The 20,808-nt window shown below is 39.2% G+C and overlaps 1 protein-coding gene across 8 annotated transcripts in view; it reads right to left on the bottom strand.

Moving 5' to 3' along the window:
* Positions 1-20,808, bottom strand: part of arhgap33 (Rho GTPase activating protein 33) — a 58,629-nt gene that overhangs the window by 15,327 nt on the left and 22,494 nt on the right. For 4 of the 8 annotated variants that reach the window (XM_053611339.1, XM_053611342.1, XM_053611343.1 and 1 more), the window contains exons 3-12: positions 18,869-18,906; positions 16,841-16,932; positions 13,226-13,310; positions 7,683-7,769; positions 7,359-7,496; positions 7,052-7,144; positions 6,475-6,597; positions 4,085-4,162; positions 1,966-2,047; positions 1,815-1,883 (exon numbers count right to left, since the gene is read on the bottom strand). In XM_053611339.1, coding sequence (XP_053467314.1) covers positions 1,815-1,883; positions 1,966-2,047; positions 4,085-4,162; positions 6,475-6,597; positions 7,052-7,144; positions 7,359-7,496; positions 7,683-7,769; positions 13,226-13,310; positions 16,841-16,932; positions 18,869-18,906 — 885 coding nt within the window. The remainder of the gene's footprint in view (positions 1-1,814; positions 1,884-1,965; positions 2,048-4,084; positions 4,163-6,474; positions 6,598-7,051; positions 7,145-7,358; positions 7,497-7,682; positions 7,770-13,225; positions 13,311-16,840; positions 16,933-18,868; positions 18,907-20,808) is intronic. The other 4 variants (XM_053611341.1, XM_053611347.1, XM_053611345.1 and 1 more) reach the window with 2 other exon arrangements.

Genomic DNA, 20,808 nt, shown 5'->3' with positions numbered 1-20,808 from the left:
TGAAACTATCGGTTATTGGCAAGAATTCACATCGATGGTTTTTCCCGGTTGCGTCTGAGGAGCGTCCGCTGTCATTATACGGTACAAGAGCGGCCTCTAGAGGCGAAATAAAAACAATCGCTGACTAATTTTGTTGTGCTATTTGAAGTGTTTTTTTGATTCATTTTGGATGTCTCTAATTTTTATTTGGAGTGTTACTTTTTGGTTCAGTTTGGATGGGTATCATTTATTTACTTTAACATTTATTAATAATTCATATAAAGTTGCAATCAAAATTATTCAACCCTCTTTGCAAATCAGGTTTATTGTCAACATTTACAGACAACTAATGAAGCCCTTGATTAGTTGCATCAGGTGTGCTTGAGACAACACCCGTTTTGCATATTTGTGCTGTTGTGAGGGATTCTATTCAGGGGGTTGAATCATTGTGAAAATAGCGAAGTCATTATAAGTTGCATTTTCAGTTGAGTTTGGGGAAACCACTTGAATCTATTGTGTATAGTGTTGAACTATTTCAGTTGCTTTTGTTTTATTTGTTCATCAAACAGCTGAACGCCTGTAAATTTTGACAACAAACCTGATTTGCAAAGGGGGTTGAATAATTTTGATTAGAACTGTATATTAATATTTGTATATTTATTTCATTAAGAAAGTACAGCATATTTTCATGTTACAGTCAGTACTGTTCATTTCCTTAATAAAGTTCAGCAATATTTCACTTTTGAGTGTTATGTTTTCATTCAGTATCATTATAATAACGATCGGTTGATTAATCAGTTATAGGCAGGTACTGCCTGACTTAGTTATCAGTATCGGTAAAATCCACTATCGGTCGACATCTAGTTCTTACATATTTGCTTATTTTTATACAATAAAACTGTTAAATCACAAAAAAACAAACCCTCGACACCTCTTCAAACACAATGCTGGATATGCTGCTTAAGCATCAAGTAACATTTTAAGACAAATACTTCAGTTGTACTTCTAGTTCTCCAGAACTGCCTGGAATCGTTGTGAGGAAATATTTCCGTTGTCGTTTCCCTGCATCTTTTTCTGTTGCCGGACTTGTTTTTTTTGTTTTCTGATGATATTGTGGTAGAGTACATTTGCCTGTGTTGTCGGATTTGGTTTTCTGCCATGGTAAGTATGTAGTGTAGTTCGTCTCTTGGCCACCGTGTCCGATATACTTCTGCAAATAGTCACTGGGCTTATAGGTGTTTCTTATTGTATCGTACAGCGCTGCATGTGAATTCATTCATCTTCAATAACCACTTTATCCTGGCATGCTGTTGGGAGGTAGGAGGAAACCAGAGAACCCTGAGGAAACTCATGTGGTCACAGGGAATACATGTGAAACTTCACACAGACAGGAACCCAAGCTCAGGTTTGAAACTGGGACCATGGAGATGTGAGACAACACTATCTGCTGTGCCAAACTTCAATTAGTGTCTTCTTCACCTTGCTCAAAATCTATGGGGATTACTGAAGCCTTGCCCAGATTAGCTATCCTATTGGCTGACTTATAGCCACACAAGGGTACACTGTCAAAACTCTAGCAAACTTTTTAATGGCCAACACAGCATTATTTCTGTACATCATTCTCAACAGGTTTGTCTTTGAAGGATATCAAAAACTGCTTTTGAAAGCGGCCTAGCAGCAAAAAAGTTATTGGCCTTCTTAAAACATTCCAACTAAAGGTCACAAAAGAACGTTTCAATTTGCAGCATTTGGAAGGCAAACCAAAAGTGAAATCTTGCAAACCAGAGATTTACCAGGAGTTGCTAGAAATAACCGGTACTGTATATAACTCTTACCTGATGTGGGAGAAGGTGGACCAGGCGCATTGGCGACTCCAGGTCTAGAGCTGCCTGCATCACACTCTACTATAATAATAAAGGCAATTAGTAATTATGAACAAATGGAGGAGCGTATAAAGATGGATGAATGAAGAATGATGAGCAGTACCTGTCTTGGCAGCGGGAGTGCTGACAGACTGAGGCATCTTCTCATTGATCAGCTCTACGCACTCGCTGGGAAAAAAGCCAACCTACAGCATAAAACATAAATGATTGAATTAGAATCTGATATCACTTAATGGCACACTTAATCTGAATATATTACCAAGATTAACAATGATTGAAGCATAGTGGGGATCAGTCAGCATGGTCCATGCTTCAGTGTTTATTTATTTCGCATTTTACATGCAACATAATCGCTTCTAGCCACAGCTAATTGAAAAGATTGATGAGAGACATTTTTCCACCTTTATGCAATATTATTACAACAAAATGTTTCAGGGAGGAGAAAACAAAAAACAACCGTTACAAAAACCTGGTTGCATAAGTGTGCACACCCCTTAACTAATACATTGTTAAAGCACCTTTTGATTGTAATACAGCACTCAGTCTTTCTGAATAAGTGTCTACTTATTTTGCACATCTTGATTTGACAATTTAATTCTGCTCTTCCTTGCAAAAATGCTCCAGATCTATCAAATTGTGAAGGGATCTCCTGTGCACAGCCCTCTTCAAGTCATTCCACAGGTTTTCAATTGGATTTACATAGATCATAGATTCTTGTTGACTTGGATTTGTGCGTTGGGTTGTAATTGTGGATTAGCTGACTAACAGATGCCTGCAGGTTTTGTGCCAAAATAGAACTATCCATGATTCCCGTCATCCCGAATAGTGCCCCAGTCCCAGCTACAGAGAAGCTGCTCCATAGCATGATACTGCCACCACCATGTTTCTCTACCTCGTTCTCAACAGACCATAATTTTTGCCACATGATTTAGGGTGATTCAGATAGATTTGTATGGTTTTTAATGAGAAAGGGCTTCCGTCTAGCCACCTTATCCCATGGCCCAGACATGTGTAGGAGTGCCTACTAGTCGCCAGATATTTCTGCAGCACCTTTAATGCTGCCACAGGTCTCTTAGCAGCCTCCCGGAGAAGTTTTCTTCTTGTCCTTCTGTCAATGATGGCAGGACGTCCTGTCCTTGGTAATATCACATTGGTGCCGCATTTTCTCCACTTGGCCTTCACAGTGTTCCATGGTACATCTAAATGTCACAGAAATTCATTTGTACCCCTTTCCTGATCGCTAACTTTTGCCAATGAGATCCCGTACACGATTTATGAGCTCTTTGTGGCCCACAGCTTCAGCAGTCGGATTAAAAAAAAATGTCAAGAAAATCCTACAGAAACAGCTGATCTTTATTTGGAGTTAATGAGAACAACTTTACTGATGACAGGAGCATGATCGTCACTTTTGAATGCTACTGATTAATTCTGACCACAGTCACATGCCACATTATAAAAGGGTGGACACATGTATACAACCAAGTAGTTTTTCTTACAGGTAGTTTTTCACTTGAATTTTGTTGGTTGTAGTATCACATTAAAAGGTGGAGAAAAGGTTTATTGGTTTCTTTTTCTTTCTTTTTTTTACATAAAAAAAACCCCTACAATTTTAACAGGGTACGATTTCTTATTTTTTCATGCAAACGATGCAAATATGAATCGGAACAAATGTAAAAATGTGTTTATTCATTGATAAAACGTCATCAAGGTAAAACAGTGTATGATTGAGTATAGCATTTCTGGGGCAAGCCTATTTATACCATTAAAAATATTTTTTATAAATGAAAAAAGTATGTTCAATGTTGACTGTATAGCCATCTCACTTGTTTCTGATCCATTATCTTCAAAGCTTGCTTGTATAATGGAATTATAAATAATGAGTCCAGACCGCAATGTGATAAAATCATGTCCTACTGTCTTTACAGCCTTGTAATACTTTTTATTAGCCTTGGATAATTTGTGCATTTTATTTAATTTGGGGTCCAAAGTGACACCTAAGTATCTAAATTCCTAAACCTCCCCCATGCCGTTTTTATATTGTAATATTTACTATGAAGTCTTCATGTACACGGTCATTTCTGTTCTTATTGAAAAGCACATAAGGTACGTTTCTGAATCCTCAAACAATTATTTGTGTTACTGCTGTGCTACAACTTTTCTTCTTTTATGTGTACTGAGAAAACTAGGGTTTATCTTAGGAATTAAATGCTTTAAGCTGGTACCTGAAAGCCATGTTTTCCTCTCCACCAGGTGGTCTCCTCTTTGGGTGGCATATCAATCACAGACAAAATATCACCGACCTTCAAAACCAGAGACAAAGTCTCAGTTAGAGTTGTTTAGGTTAAAGGTGAATGTTTGTGCTTCAGCAAGAACATCATCTCCACCCTGATAATCAAGTTGAGACGCTGTTTGTAAACGACCAGGTTAGAATTTGTACAGCTACATGTGTGGTATATACAAATCATACAAACGGCTTTAATGTGAGCTTCACAACATCCGTACGCATGAATCTGGAGTTTGTAGACAAAACAGGACCCCAAACTATCCAGCCACAACAGCTGTGAGCGGAGCCAAAACACGCTTCACTACACGCCCGGTCCTGCCCAGGAACTTCTCCCTGACCCAGATAAGGAATGAAGCAAAAAAAAAAAAAAAAAAAAGTAGTGTCCACTTCTCGCCAGAGAGAGACGGGGTGGAAAGAGTTTAAGCAAGAGAGGAAAAGAAGGAGACAAGGAAGGATTAAAAAAAAACAACAAAAAAAACGGATTAAATAGAGATTATGGGGAGATGATAAAGAAAGGGAGAAAAACAAAATGCACGAAAAGAAATAAGGGGGAAAATATGCCATGCAACTAGTCTGAGAAGGACAGAAAGCAAGAGCGAAAGAAACAGAGACTGAGAAAGAGGCAAAAGATAAAGTAGTACAGAGACAGACAGTAGAAGAAAGAGAGGCAGTGACAGGGAGTAAGGAGAGAGCGACAAACAGACAAAGAGTAGTGGGGAGAGAGACAAAGAGAAAAAAAAGAATGACAGTAGAGAGAATAAAAGTAAGTGAGACAAAGAGATAGAGTAGTAGAGAGAGACAGACCGAAAGACAGCATATAGAAAATAAAAAAAAAGAACAAGATAAGGAGTAAAAGAAGATGAAAGACAGTGAGAGAGAGAAAGAGAGACAGACAGACAGACAGGCAAAAGAAAGGCTGACACAGGGAGTTAAAGAAATGAAGAATGGGAGATAGAGACAGGAGGCAAAAAGAAAGACAGTCAGTTGCAGGAAAGAAAGAAAGAGGTAGCAATATAGTAGGAGACACAGAGAGAGAGAGAGAGAGAGAGAGAGAGAGAGAGAGAGAGAGAGAATAAAAAGAGAAAAGAGTCCTAAATGTGCCAGGTGACCCTGTTCTCTGGCCCAGAAAGAGCCACTATATAGAGCAGAGACTGGGGAGGGAACAGGAATAAAGCAGATGAGAGAATGATGATGGTGGTGATGAGGAGAAGAGAAGAAGAGGAGGAGTGGGACAGAACAGCAAAGTGTGGAAGTGAAGAATCAGGCAGAGACACAAGCACTGAAATACAGCCTGCCAAGTACCTGGAAAGAAATGTTGAAAAGGCGAACCTTACTGTACGTTTCTTTTCAATGTTTAGCTAATTTCAGCAATAATCATTCCTAAGCTTCCATCAACTACTGCTATGTTAATATTCTGAAAAGAAGCATCAAGAAATAAAAACACGAGAAGAACTACTGAAGTCATCATTTTATGCTTTTTTTTCCCCCCTCCATTTGAATCATGTAGACCTTTTTGTCCATTTAGGAATTTTCTGGCATTTCTACCAATATCACTACAACTATGGTTGTAGTGATATTGGTACAACTACGGTACCAATATTGGTACAACTACGGTATTGCTTCAAGTCCCCCTGAAGTGGCTTGAAACGTGCAGCGCTATTTGATATATTGACGTAATTTCCATTGAAACTGGAAGTCAGGGCGGGACATATTGAGTGGCTCCTCCCCCTTTTTAAATAGCCAGCAGCGTTTAGCTTACCTCACAGCCCGGGCTAAGCCGTACTTGACAGTTAGTCACAAATTCGTGAGCTGGAACAAATACCTCCTCCTTCATGCTGTTTCCTTCTTAACCAACAATTAGGAAACTGAATAAAATGCGCACGTTTGTACAGCCAAAGACACATTCGTGACCCATGCTTGTTGATATGATTTCACTTGCTCAACAACGACAACTTGGTGATTTTTATAATGTTGGGGACGGGACACTTCAGATTCTAGAGAGCATTTGATTGGACAGAAAATCTGAGGAGAAGCCGAAGTGCAGAATAAGGTCATCAAAAATGTCGATCCGTATTCGTGGTAGAGAGAGAGAGAGAGAGAAAGAGAGAGAGAGAGAGACTGACTAAATTTTGAATGCACATATCTTCTAAATGTGAATCTTGTCATTGTTTTGGAGCACACTAGCTTATAGATAACCTTAAGGCTGACATGTTTATAATTAAAGCCACAAAAGTTCACCTTGAATTTTATGGGGACTTTAAACTCTGCATTCTTTCCTCTGGATAAATTATAACAGAACTGAATGGGGTCTTCAACATGCACATTTACCTCAATAGAAATCTCGTCACTGGCTTGCGCTGTGTAGCGCTTGATGACGTGTGCTGCTGCGATCGCTGGGACATTTAAAGACGCCTCTTCCTTTAGCATAAACCGATTGCCATGATTGTCGATCTGAAAGACACCGATGACACCTTATATATGATCGGTCTATAGGAGATTAGTTAAATGCTGTGGCACGTCACCAATAAATAAATAAATTTATTACAAATAAATACCACTACTATAATAAAATACACTTATAGGTAAACGGCAAAATTACAGCAGGCTACCAGAAAAAAAAAAAAAAAGCAGAAATGCAAAATTATCAGGACCTCCGCTACCTCTTTTTATTATGTATAGAAACAAACATTTCTCTTTCTTCCCCAAATCCTTCTAATAACTAAAGAAAAGAGCACAACAAGGCTGATGTTAGAGGAAAGTAATCAAAGACTGAGTGGTGTGACATGTTTTATTTTTACTACAGCTTTTCCTCCGATACTGGAGACTCCTTCCATAAAGGTTACGTTACTATAAAACACAGCCCATGAGCTCATGTGATTGTACAGAGCAGTATGCAATGCCTCACCTCCATCCAAGTGAGCACGGGCCCACAGTTCAGCTTACTGTCCACGATCACGGAGAGACGGCTCAGGTACTCGGACAGCATGGGAGTGAAGAGCTGAGGAACAGAGAGAGAGAGAGAAAGCGAGGCAAAGGAAGAGATGACATATGTATATAAATATAGAGAGCTTACAAAATTACAATTAACACAAGAGAGAAATGCGATGCTTGATCCATAACCCCAATAGTCACACGACCAAATACTGGTGCCATACAACCCGGCTTATATAAACTGTTAGCAAGTTAAAGGGTGCCATCTGTTTGCTTCTTACCTCCACTCTGTCCCCGAGCTCACAAAGTGACGGCAGGGGCAGGAGCTGCGAGTAACGCCGGTCATAGATGCACTGGTGCAGGTGAGCATCCAGGGTGCGAAACTCCTCGTATGTGCGGCGCACCATCCACATCTTACCCTGTATACAGAGAGGAGGAAGGGCGAGAAATGAGGAAAGAGAGAAGAATGAAATGAATATTAAGTGTGCATAAACGAGTGCGGCTAAAATAATTGACCGAGGTTAAACTAAAGTTGGGGAAAAAAAAAAAAAGATGAGAAGCTTAACAAATGTTGCTAAATAAACAGTATGTACATCAGCTCTCACCTGGCAGGAGACCTGCACGAGGAAGACGAGGTCTTTGGTATTGGCTGAGCTCCAGCTAGCATCGCTTTGTTCACTAGCAAACTGAAGCTGATGGGGGACAGACACACACAGGTAAGAGTCCAAAAATCCAGATTTCTCCGGAAGCCTTAAAAGAGATCGTGCATATTGTTTCTTTCTTTTTTCTCGTGATCTCTACATAACAAAAGTTTTCACATGATCACGAATGAATTTTCTCGTGATATGGACATAACATGTTTTTATTCTTCTGGAGGCAGCAAAAGCTTAGCGCAATCCCACAGCATCGTGGATGAAGAAAATCTTTTTTTTTTTTTTTTTTTTTTAAAACTTTGATCCGGGACTCGCTCAAGCTGAAATAGCTCCGTGTCTTTCAGTGATTGACGATTTCCACATTAGTGTCGGACACTTGAGAAGGCGGCGGTCAGGTCTACAACTTCATCGTCTGAGACAATACAGTGACCCTGGTTCTCCTCTGGGACATCTCTCTCTCTTAATGCAGAGATAAAGTCCATGTCTACAACGGGCAGTTATTAAATTTATGACGGCGAAGATGCCAACGTGCACGCAAAAACCAGTCCCATTCAAAAGGTGCCAGATTTTCTCGTGTTAAAAATACGAGAAAACAAGGGAAAGAAAGAAAAATAATAATAACGCATGGCCTCTTACGGCTTCCGTAGATTTCTGTTTGTTCATAATAATCTTTTAGAATACAAGTCATTTTGAAAATCAAAAGTCAGTTTGAGGAAATGGGAAGATCCCTGCAAAACACCACCACACACAGCGATCTGTTTCACATCCTTCTGGCCCTTATCAGCTTCCTCTTAATCACCCAAGCCTGTGAAGCACTCAATTTGAGATTATTATTATAATTTTTTTACATTTAATTTTGATTTTATCAACAGAACACCACATAATGGACTGGTCTGAATGACAGTGCATCAGGATCGTACAGGTCTGTGGAGCCCTGACGAATTCCTGGACCTGAAACAGCTGAGCAAAAACTTCTTCCTTAGCGGGGAAAATAACTGTGGCATAAAATTGCAAAAAAAAAAAACAAAAAAAAACAAAAAAAAAAACCCCAAGCAGAGCGGTGGAATCTCCCGCGCTGAAATTCAAGAAGCAAGTGGCGGTTGTCCTGGCGCAGGGCACGTGAAGTGAGCAAAAGCAGTCCAGTCAAATGTTTCCTCTAACTCTCTGCTCTGGCCGCTGGGTTACGAGGGGAAGCAAGTGAGTTTGAGAGGATTCGAGCAAACGATTTTAAAAAGGGAGGAAAGGAAAGAGGAGAAGAAACTAGAGGAGGAAAGAGACGAGAGAGAAGAGGTGAGCAGAGGCAAAAAGAAAACGTGACGAGAAGAGACGAGACAAGACGAGAAGGTAAGGAACAAGAGGAGAAGCGGCGAGAAGAGCCGAGATGATCGGAGACAAGAACAGCAAAGAAGAAAAAGGAGAGGTGAGAAAAGGCAAGGAGAGACAAGAAGTGAGACGGGAAGAGAAGAGACATAAGAAAAGATGAGACAACGAGAAGAAACGAGACAAGACGAGAAGGTAAGGAACTAGAGGAGAAGTGGCGAGAAGGGCCGAGATGATCGGAGACAAGAACAGCAAAGAAGAAAAAGGAGAGATGAGAAAAGGCAAGAAGAGACAAGACGAGAAGAAACTAGAGGAAAAGAAGTGAGATGAGAAGAGAAGAGACATAAGACACAAGATGAGAATGAGAAGAAACAAGAGACGAGAAGATAAGGAACTAGAGGAGAAGCGGAGAGAAGAGACGAGATCAGAGACTAGAACAGGAAAGAAGAAAAGGAGAGATGAGATGTGGCAAGCTGAGACGAGACGAGGAGAGATGGAAAAAGCGAGAATAGAGGAGAACAGCCAAGAAGAAAAAGAAGACAGGTCAAGAAGTGACAAGAAGACAAAAGAGACAAGATGAGACGACAAGAAGAGAAACAAGGGACAAGATGAGAAGAAGCAAGATAAGAAGATAAGAAACTAGAGGAGAAGTGTAGAGAAAAGCTAAGAAGAGCAGAGAGAAGAAATAAAAGAATAGACGAGAAGTGGCAAGATGAGATGAGACAAGTTGATAAATCGGAGAAACAAGAGGAGAAGAGATAGAAAAGGCAAGGATAGATGAGACCAGAAGAAGCAATAAGAGGTGAGAAAGAGCAGGAACAGACGAGAAGAAAAAGAAAGAAGAGATGAGACGTGAAGAAACAAAACGAGACAAGTAGAGATGAAAGGAAATGACAAAAGAAGAGACAAGAATAGATGAAGAGTGCAGAGAGAAGACGAGGAAAGACAAGATGACAGAAATGCCTACAATCCGACTGCTCTCGCTGTTCCACACCGAGACCCTGACTTTCTCTTGCTGGATTCGTGTAAAGCTAGGAGTAGTACCTCAGAATCTGTATATTCACAGAATAACGTTCTCTTCTGCTTTAATTATCGTTTAGTGGAACTGAAAAAAAAACATTATGGAGGGTTGAGTGGTTTCAGTTAAAGGGAATTAACCTTTAAAAACATTAAAAGAGTATTACATCTACACGTTGGTGTGTGTGTGTGTGTGTGTGTGTGTGTGTGTGTATCCGCAGGGGTGCACACAGACCTGTAGTGTACATCTGAAATCATGACACAGTCCTCTGAGCAAGAAAGCACATTTATGCCAAATGGCGGCGAAAGAGAGATACAGACTGATGCTCTTCCTTTTCAAATGTTGTGTGTGTGTGTGTGTGTGTGTGTGTGTGTCAGACACACAATGTGCATCAGCCCTGGAGATGTTCCTCCTCTACATTGCAGCGCAGTCCTCCCTCACTGAACATTCTCCACGTCAAGCCTCTAGCCCTGACATTTCTTGACACGCGCATTCATGCATCCTTAAAAAAAATTAAATAAAATAAATAATAGAATGAATGAATGAATGAATGAATAAATAAATAAATAAATAAATAAATAAATAATACCCAACCCTAACTCGAAAGAGCAATTCCAGCATTACAGACGTGACACTTAAATTTAGATCTGCAAAGTTGCTTGGAAACGGCATGCAAAACCTTAACCTCAATAATGTATATTTAGGGAAAGTACAGACTGATATTCTATATTCGGATAGAGATCCTGACACGTCTGCGTAAACGTGTGCATTTGGAGCTGTGCACGTTACAAGCGCTCTTCTGGAGCAGCTTGAAATACTGGTTTGGGAACAACAAAACCTTTCATCCTGTAGCGTTAAGGATAAACTGCACCCTGAAACACGCTAAATAACGTTCGTACTGAAATTCTTGCGAGATCTTAAAACATGAAGTAGTCCGGATAATGCTAGCTCCTTCCTAAAAAAAAAAGAAAAAAAAAAAAGAAAAAGAAAAAAAAAAAAGAGCAAGAGCTTATCTCACACACTCTGTAAAACCAGATAGTTCATTTAACTCAAAAAAGGGAAGAAACTGATTACCTCAAAATTTTTAAGTTGATAAATCATTTTCTTTAAGCCAAATACACTTAAATATAACAAAAATTAATTTTACTTAATTAATTAATTTAATTTTAATTTACTTAATTAAGTTTGAGTTACATTTTTGTTATATTTAAGTGTATTTGGCTTAAGGAAATTGATTTATCAGCTTACAAATTTTGAGGTAATTAGTTTCCTCGAATTTTTTGAGTTAAATGAACTATCCGGGTTTACAGTGTACTACGTTCTGATGATGTTCGAGGTCATATTAACAAGACCTCCGGCAAAGAAGTAGACGAGACGACAGCTATACCAGTCCCTCTAGGATCTCGTGCTTTTGCGATCACAGGCATGAACACAAAATCAAGCAAACTCGGAAATATTCGGAGGAGCTTGCATTTTGTCAAAAATTACTGCAAATTGTCTGCAGATTTGGGCCGAGACATGTCATTCGGTCAAAGACCTCTCTGATTCATGTGCATCGAATATGAGTACAGCTAAAAAGGTCTCATTTACCAACAAACATCACTGTGAAAGACCGTGCTATACGACACAGCTGCAGTTAGGGAAGAGACTCGGTTCAGATAGTTAACGGTCTAGGTGATGATAGTTAGGGTCAATCATTCGATTCGATTCGATTCACAATATTGGATTCACGACCTCAATTCAATGCGATTCGCAAAATATTTCTGAACAAGATTTGCATGAAGAAAAATTATGACTGACAAGACTACTTAAAAAAAAAAAAAAAAAAAAAAAAAAAAAAAAAAAAAAAAAAAATCATTTCTGAATCATAAACAATGCAAAACGATGTGCATTTTATTCTGTATAAAACTAAATGCACCAGAAATTGCTAATAGATAGATGCTAATATTGTGAACAAATTGTACACCAGACTCACCAGATCTTAAAAATAAATATGAAATGTATAAATTCTCCCAAGGTTTTGACCAAATAAAGTGTCCGATGAAATGAAGTATGAAATGAAGAGTCGGTCCCTCTGGGATTATGCGATCGCAGAAATGAACGCAAAAATCAATAAATAAAATTATTAAATAAAGCAAACGCACAATATTCAGAGGAGCTTACAATTTTTCAAAATGAACGCAGATTTTCCACAGATTTGGGCCAAGATGCGTCATGTGACATCACCACAACGTGCATTTGGTCAAAGCTCTCGATTTCGATTCACGTGCGTCGAACGGGAGTACACCGAAAACGTCTCATTTACCAACAAACATCACTGCGATAGTGAAAAATAATTTGTGCAATTACGATTTTGACAATTCAATAGTTTTGTAAAAAAGAAGGAAAAAAAAAAAGCACAAAAAACTCTGCAAGTTGCATCGTAAATTTTGAAAAAATTCGCAGCAAAATCAAGTATTTTTTTGGCCACAACAATCACAAAAAAAAAAAAAATCCAGCCAAATCCTGTATGGACTGGAAAAATGAAACATTAATGATCCTGTATGTGCATTATTCTTGTATTATAGAGCTCTGGAGCTCCATTTCTGCGGTGGAGCTCATTATCAGGTCAGTAATGTTACAATCAGTGACCTTGCCGATGTTCATCAGCACAAAACCAAAACATTCTCTTACTCATACAAACCTGTGTCCTAAAAAGGGCATGATGGGTAACAGGAAGGGCAGATAGCTGGCGCTCGTGCTAGAACGGCGACGAGATCACCAGCAAGGTGCATGAGGGAAGTGGTAGCAGAAACTACCGAGTGTGGGCGAGTGCGTCTTGGCGAATACATATGAGACGAATGCACAGACTATTCAACTTTCAGATGTCTGACGTTCACAAAAAAACAAAACAATAAAAACCTGATCCTACACTGATCCATCAAGTAACAGTTTAGCTCACAGACAATTTAAATGACACATCGTCTGTCTGAATTTCTACCAAGTAGCAGAACTAGTTTAACTGCAGCCCACAAAACCATCACACAAATCACAGAGAGTAAAACAGACCTATGGAGGAAAAGGGAAAAGAAAAAAAAAAGGAAAAAAGAAAAAAAGAGCTGTGACAATTTGACATGATATAGAGGACTACTAGTAACTCAAGGGTATTAAAGCTTACCTCAATGGAACCAAAGTTGACGTTGTCATAGTGAAAGTGGGCACAATCAGTGAGCTTTGGGAAGTGGCCTTTGACGACAGACAGCCTGAGATCGAAACCAGAGAACAAATGGTCAGTAAAAAGAGCGATTGAGCACACCGTCCTCTAGGGACTCCTGAATTCATGAGGAACCTCTATGACTTTGCTGTCAAATAAATTCCACAGACTGCCTCAGTACAGTTTCAGAGACACGATCCAGCTCTACAAATATTTAGCTCATTATTTAAATGTGTACCATCATAATTTGGCAATTTAGGAGAGAGAAAACATTATATTCCTGACTTTTCCACCAACAGATCACGTTAAATCCAAGCTGGCCTCAGGCTAATAATCAGAGATGCACCGATACTAAATTTCTCAGCCGATACAATAACCGATTATTCAGAGTGATATCGGCCGATACCAATAACCGATAGTTCTGCCTTTTATACCTTCTTTTAAATTAATAATAATTAATTCCACATTTCTGAAGGAAACGCAAATAAAACTTTATTCTCTCCATTTCAACAAGTTGTTTCACAGTAACTGGTCTCATAAACATTAACACATTACTCACATTAACATGAACACATGATCTAAATTCTGAAGATTAAAGTAAGATTTCTGAACTTACTGAATGTTATTAATTCATATTAACGTTGACTGAATTCTAAAAAAAACTCCTGTTAGTCTCACATTCACTCACCACAAACACAAGCATTTCTACTTCTTCACTGACATCAAACTGGTGATATATAATATAAACTTTTTTATATATGAACATTAACTGGATATGAAATATACTACTCTACAATTATATATTTCTGTGCAATATATACTTTGTCAACTCATCTTCATTTAAATCTTCCAGCGGTGTACTGGCGCTTTAATTCGGCTCGAGCAGCGTGGCAAACAAATAAATAAATAAAAAAATTAGACTATCTTATGTCGAATAGTCCATCAACCCGGAAGTGTCTCTCTGATGTCATGGTTCATTTTAATGACGTATTATAATTTAAACCACGGAAGAGTCTATAGCGAGCCGAAACCCTATCACGACAAACAAAATGTTTGTGCTTGATTTTTAAGCCTATCTCACCGGAAGCAGTACGCCATCCGGGTATTTCTCGAATACTGAGAATTCAGACACACCACCCCTCTGGCGTACTACTTTTCACCTACTGTTAATAGGGTAGTACGTGATTTCGGATGCAGCCATAGTCATAATATCATAGTGCGACATTATGTAGACGGCTTTAGTAAAAAACAAACAAACAAAAACAAACAAAAGTGCACGATCATGTTAGCATGAGGCCTTTCAGTATCGACATGCACACTACACTGGAACAGTACCATGATGCTGTGAGTGATATTTGCATATCCCTCTCAGTTTTGTAAAAGGAACTGAAACTAAAATGCTTCCTGTTTTAGAATTCAGAGCAGCTCATTGGGGAGGAGATCGTTTTGGATTCAGCATGCATGAAACTAACCCTGGACATACAGAGTCACTCAGCACCCGGAGTTTATTATGGGTGATTGCAGTTTAAATTACTTTTATTGATACAGAACAAACAAAAATGATATAAAATAGCAATGAAATAAAGAAACCTGATCTCCTGGGCTTATCTAGTCACTCTCAGATCCTAATAAGTGGGAAGCCTGAACTCGGAATTACACAAATTTCGACAAAAAAAAAAAAAACTACCATGGACGCCTCCATGAAAGCGTGTTGTTAGCAACATGCTAGCCAACCAACATTAATGGCCATGAGTTTGTATTTACTTTCTCTATATAATAAATAAATAAATAAATAAAAAATTGCTATATGTCAATGTCAAATGTCTATGTTCCTTGATAAAGGAAACACTACTAAAAACTAATTTAGTGGATTTTAGGGATATTTTATTTACTTTTGACAGTGTGAGCGGCCATGTTGGCATGACATCATGCGCTGCGCTGAACTTGGCGTTGAGGAGACCTTCCTGACTTTCAGGGTAGGAATTCTCCTAGTCGGACATCTGAAATTCCCAGTTACGAGTTTTAGCCTAATGCGTGATCTCCAAATCAGCTTCGTAAACCAAGTCGCTTCTGTTTTTAATGAGTTTTAAATTATTTCATCATCCAAGAGCAATTAAACAACGAACAGGTAGAAAAAGCGTTTGTGAAATAAAAGTTGCTTCACAAATGTCAAGTTGCAGCGAAATTACTCAGCTTTTTAATATTTGCCTGACCTTCAGGAATAAAGATGCTCTGCTTGTTCAAAATAACCCAAAAATGCACACATTAACCAGTCCCTTCCAGGACGTTCAGAGGAGCGTGCAATTTTTCAAAATTACTGCAGATTTGGGCCAAGACGCATCATGTGACATCACAACGTGCATTCGGCCAAAGCCCTCTTCGAATCACGTGCGTCGAACATGCGCGCAGCTAAAAGGTCTCATTTACCAACAAACATCACTGCTCAAGGCCGTGCTAAAAAATTTCCTGCAATTGAGATTTTGCCAATTCAACTAGTTTTCTGCAAAAAAGCAAAATTACCTAAATTTTTTTTTCAAAAACTGCAGCAAAATCAATCCTTTTTGGCTGCAACTATCGCAAAACAACTCCGCGAAATCCTGTACTGACTGATTAACCGTTAGTAAACAGATAAACAGGCTACTGCCTTTACTTATCTACTAATGTTACCAATTTCAAAAGGTCATTTTTGGGAATAACAAAAAATAAAGATTTTCGTTTGTACCACATGCAAGTGTCTGTGAATATTAAACGCTAACCTTTACTCATGTCAGTTCCTGTCCTTCATCTGTCTTAGAAGACTAGTTTGATGCCTATCGCACAGTCCAGCCAACTCATTTGAAATAAATGAAAATCTGCAACACAAACTATTTTCTTACATGGCATGCATCGTGACTCAAATGCACAGGCACACGTTATTCTATTTAACGAATTATTAAAAGGATTACCCACCTCATTCAATCGGATAGAAATTTCATTCAGCCTCAATTGGCTTACTCTATTCCTATGAGCATTGAATTGGTAACAAATCATTAGGATATTATATATTACGACTACTGAGTAAAGCTACTGAGTGCTTTCTTAAAGAGGCATCTGGAAGGTAAAACTGTTAAGACACTAGATTTATTTAAAAAAAAAAAAAACAAACAAACAAACAAAAAAAAAAAAGCCCCTCATAGGCGGAACTAGTATTAATTGTTATACATAAATCTGTGGTGTGCTACAGGTGTCTAATTAGAGTGATCAAGCTTTCGGCATTTTTCCAATTAGATTAACAAATTAGACAATAAAATAAGAAGTCACTAAACATTTAATAATAAAGATTTTTCAATTTACTTAATTAAATACCTAATCCTCAGTTAGATTTTCAAAAAATTTCATAGAGAATTCTATTATTTCAACAAACATTTAAAAAAATGTAGGGTCTTTAAAATATTTTAGCCTGGAAGTGTATCTTATTTCAACATGTGTGAGAACTTGGCTTCTGATTCAGTTGATAGGTTCAATGTGTCGGGTAACAATTTACAATTTAAAAAACTGTGCCTGGAGCAAACAGCAAATATTTCTGCCACAGCTTCTCACCTTTTGCTCATCTTCCCCTTTAAGTTGGCAGAGGTGCCAACGGAGCGGGTGGCGGGCTCCCCAGAACTGTCCAGATTATCTGTGCTCCGAGCCTGGCGAGAGAAAAGAGGACACAGGGATATATCAGACATTTCAGACAGAAAAGTTTACTCTCATACTGCATGCCGCTGTACGGAAGCAGTTCTCCACAATCGTGCACGCACACACACACTTCCCCTTGAACATAACCTGATGAAGAAATTCAGTTTGTTAAACCATTGTCAGAGTCATTAACTTCTCCTAAACTTTGTTGGGTTTTTTTTTTTTTTGAGAGAGAGAGAGAGAGAGAGAGAGAGAGAGAGAGAAACTACAACTCCCATATTGTTAGCAGCACTCTAACTGGATTTGCTCTCCTGGGAAGTGTGGGCTATTTAACTTCCTCTATTTCAAGTCAGCCACAGTAGCACAGATTTGGCCATTGTCTATTGGATCACAGCAAGAAAGGTGCTAGGACAGGGTAAATCAGCTTCTGGGACATTTGATCAAGCAGAAACAGACATCAGCTGGGGTTTAAGCCGTATCAAAGGTGCCAACATTGATGATAAAAAAAAATCCTAGCATGCAGAGAGAGGGAGAGTGAAGAATGTTGGTAGACGAGACGGCTAAACTGTCCCCCAGACGTAAACAAACCGACAATAAGAAAACAGTGAGACAAACGTCCCGTCCGAGCGCTACTTAATAATTTGTGACTCCTGCATTTTGGTTTTTTTTTGCTGACCAATGAGACTATAGTCCCACCTACTTGGCATCTATTGGTTCAGAAGACTGATGCTTGTGAATTCACAGATCAAGTTCACCGTCATAAAACAAAGCATGAAAAGTAATTAACCGCTACCAGAAGCAAAGTTACGTCCCGTGTCCTTTCCCCTTCAGTGAATTGTCTTTTTGTGTTTGGCTTGCTGCTACATTAGCTTAAAAGGCAGCTATTCCACTCCCTTTATCCCTCTTGCTTTGTAAAATTATCTGAGCACGTAAGAATGTTTTGTGAGATTTTTGGATTTGGTTCTCACTGGCTCATTTTACCATATTTTCTCGTCCAAAAGCACTAACAGCTTCGTCCTTCGACTCAATCTGCAGCATGAGGCTCATTTTAGCGGCTCGCGTCTAGACAAAAATGTCGCCTGCAGCCCAAAATACACGTTTGCCTGGTGTTTTGGTTCACACCCGAGTGCAATTACCAGTCTAAACAAACTTCACTGAAAAGGAAAAAGAAAAAAAAAAAAACAAACACCAGGATTCGATTCAAATGGACTAAACACTGCATATGTGAAAGCACCCGTTACAGAGTAATGCAGAATTAGAATACACCCATATATAAAACAAAGGAACGTCAGTGCCATTAAAGTCTGCTGACAATATTTCCATCTTGAGAACTGTGATACATCATGAGAACCCATTATTGGCACATGTCTATGTTGCACCATACCACGTTACGCACACTTTGTGCAGCTGATTCAAACATTGCTCAGTCTGATATCAGCGCACGCTGTGTGCTTTCAGCTCTGGGGTGACGGGATTAGACTGTGCCTTGCGTAGCTCATACAGATGAGCATTACGCTATTCCTGACAAAGGAAATGCCTCAGTAGTGTTGCATTATGACTTATAAAGCACAATCATGCCGGTTCTGGTAACACTGGTTAAGCTAAACGGTGTTGTAGTGGCTAGTCTGAGGTTGTGAAGTTTCGCCCACATGCCACCGTTTGGGAGAAAACAACTTCTGACATGTTTATGGATGTATTGTGCAAACTAGGCTATTTCCCCTCAGGGTATCAGCAGCTCTATGCAAGCTCACTTCGTTTCCCTACAACTCTGTCCAGTCACTGGAACTTTCTGACAGGAAAAATTAAGCCTTAAGCAGCACAGTCCAATTATTAGTAAAAGGCAAATCATATAAAGCCAGTAATATCTGCAAGCTGATTGGTTGACCTTAAAATAGAGGACATAACAGGAAAAGGGAAAAAAATGTTAAAAATGCCTGTCGCACTTACCGGCAAAGCCAACTGCATCGCACTGGGCAAGGAGAAACCTTTGGAAATGGTCAATACAAAGTTTACATCTTTCATTAAAAGGGATTAAAGTGACATGTAACCACATTGCAATTAAGCAACGGCAAGTTAGACAGCTGCCACTCCTTCAGTTTTGTACAGTTATGTCATAACGTTGTACATCAACCATTTGCCAGTGCATCCCGGTTCTAGTTAGTCCAGTTTATGCTTTAGGGAAAACCACAAATAAGCGTCTCAACACATCCAAAGGTAAACCGATTATAGCTGTTGTTGCATGTAATACAACAAAACCGGCTTACCGGCTTTTCAGCAAGAGCTGAAACCTTTAATTTTGTCGTTCATAAGCAGTTGAACTGGCTTGTATCCGAATTTGCATTACAGGCTATTTTCACTCATACGGAAGCAGAGCAGGTTGTAGGGATAACATCTATCCCGAAACATAGTCTATATTTCACTTCCAGCTCTCCATTCCCCAGTGTAACAGATCTGACCACATTTAAAAGGCTGAAAGCATCTGGATAAAAGAAGCATAGCTATACTTTTCTGTCTAAAAATGGCAATTATCTACTCAAATATAATGCAAGGATAATCACATTTATCCCCAGTTCGCTATGGCTCTAGCAACAGCTGAGGTAAGAGTAGGAGAGAGACAAGAAATCAATTCCAGCATGGCAACATACCAGAATCTATAAAATGGTCCAGAAATACTAGCGTTACATTCGTCTTTGTGAATTCACGGCTTGGGGGGAAAAAGGCAATTAAGTCATATAGGAGTTAGGAGTTCATACACAATTATACCAGACATACACAGTGGAGCAAAGTATGCACTGACGATTACAAAATAAGAAAGACGACACACTACAGTCCTACACAAAGGACAATGCCCTGTATGAACATTGAAATGACTTAACACCATTACCACACAAAAAGTCGGATGAGCACTCATTCTCATGACAGTTCTCGAATTCACTTTACTTTATTCATGTCAAGCCTCACGGGAATCACTTTGCCAAATGGTGCCCGTTAATGCGCTTGGAATATCCCACATCTGTGCATTGGAACAGGGGACATTCTTCTTAGTAACATTTTTCTCAGTCTTCATTGCCCAACCAGAGCAGGAATAGAGGGTAAAATAAAATCCAACTGCCATCTGCAACTCTTACCAAAACACATGGGACGGGGGCAGAGTGGTATGTAAACGTGCAGCGAGCAGAGAATGGCTTACGCCAAACAATCTGCCATGCTCCAATAAACTGAATACCTGGGTACTGTTGTGGAGAACACAGAAGCTGAGTTGAGTCGTACTGTGCCAAAGCTCTCGAGATCAATCTCCCAAACCCAATTATGTTCTCCAAACGCAACCAAAACACGGGACTGGGCAGCACACTGGGTTTTCCACTTGTCTGACGGGCATTTGTACACCCCAGAGTATCTGTTATCAATACACCAATTCAAATATCGCTCTGAGGCAAACATCTAATATTGACTAGTTAGTATGGTTGCAAACGGTCAGGGTTCTCCTGGGTCTTAACGTACAAGCTGAGCTTCTGCAGTTTTTATAGCATAATGATGGTGGAGATCACTACCGACAACACTTCTATGGTTATTGGTCCAAATTGTAAAAATTACAAAGCCATTTTTACCAGCGTGCCAGGACGCAGTGTAAGCTGGCATCCTGCAGTACATGCAGTAACCCCACACCCGTTCGCTGTGGCTAGCTCGGGTTTCTCAGTCAGGCTTTGTGGCACAGTGGATTACTGGAATGTGTCTTCACTAAACAGCTGCTACAGGTTTCATGGAGTTAAAATTCCACAAAAACAAGACACTAACTGTACTGCAGACCGGAGCGCTATGATTAGCATATATTTATGTGCCAGATCACATCTGTTAACGCACTATTTTCCATATAAAATGCACAAGAT

The sequence above is a fragment of the Ictalurus furcatus genome, chromosome 23 (assembly GCF_023375685.1).
Source record: "Ictalurus furcatus strain D&B chromosome 23, Billie_1.0, whole genome shotgun sequence".
Taxonomy (NCBI): domain Eukaryota; kingdom Metazoa; phylum Chordata; class Actinopteri; order Siluriformes; family Ictaluridae; genus Ictalurus; species Ictalurus furcatus.
The sequence above is the reverse complement of the archived record's forward strand: the minus strand, read 5'-3'. Positions and strand labels throughout refer to the sequence as shown.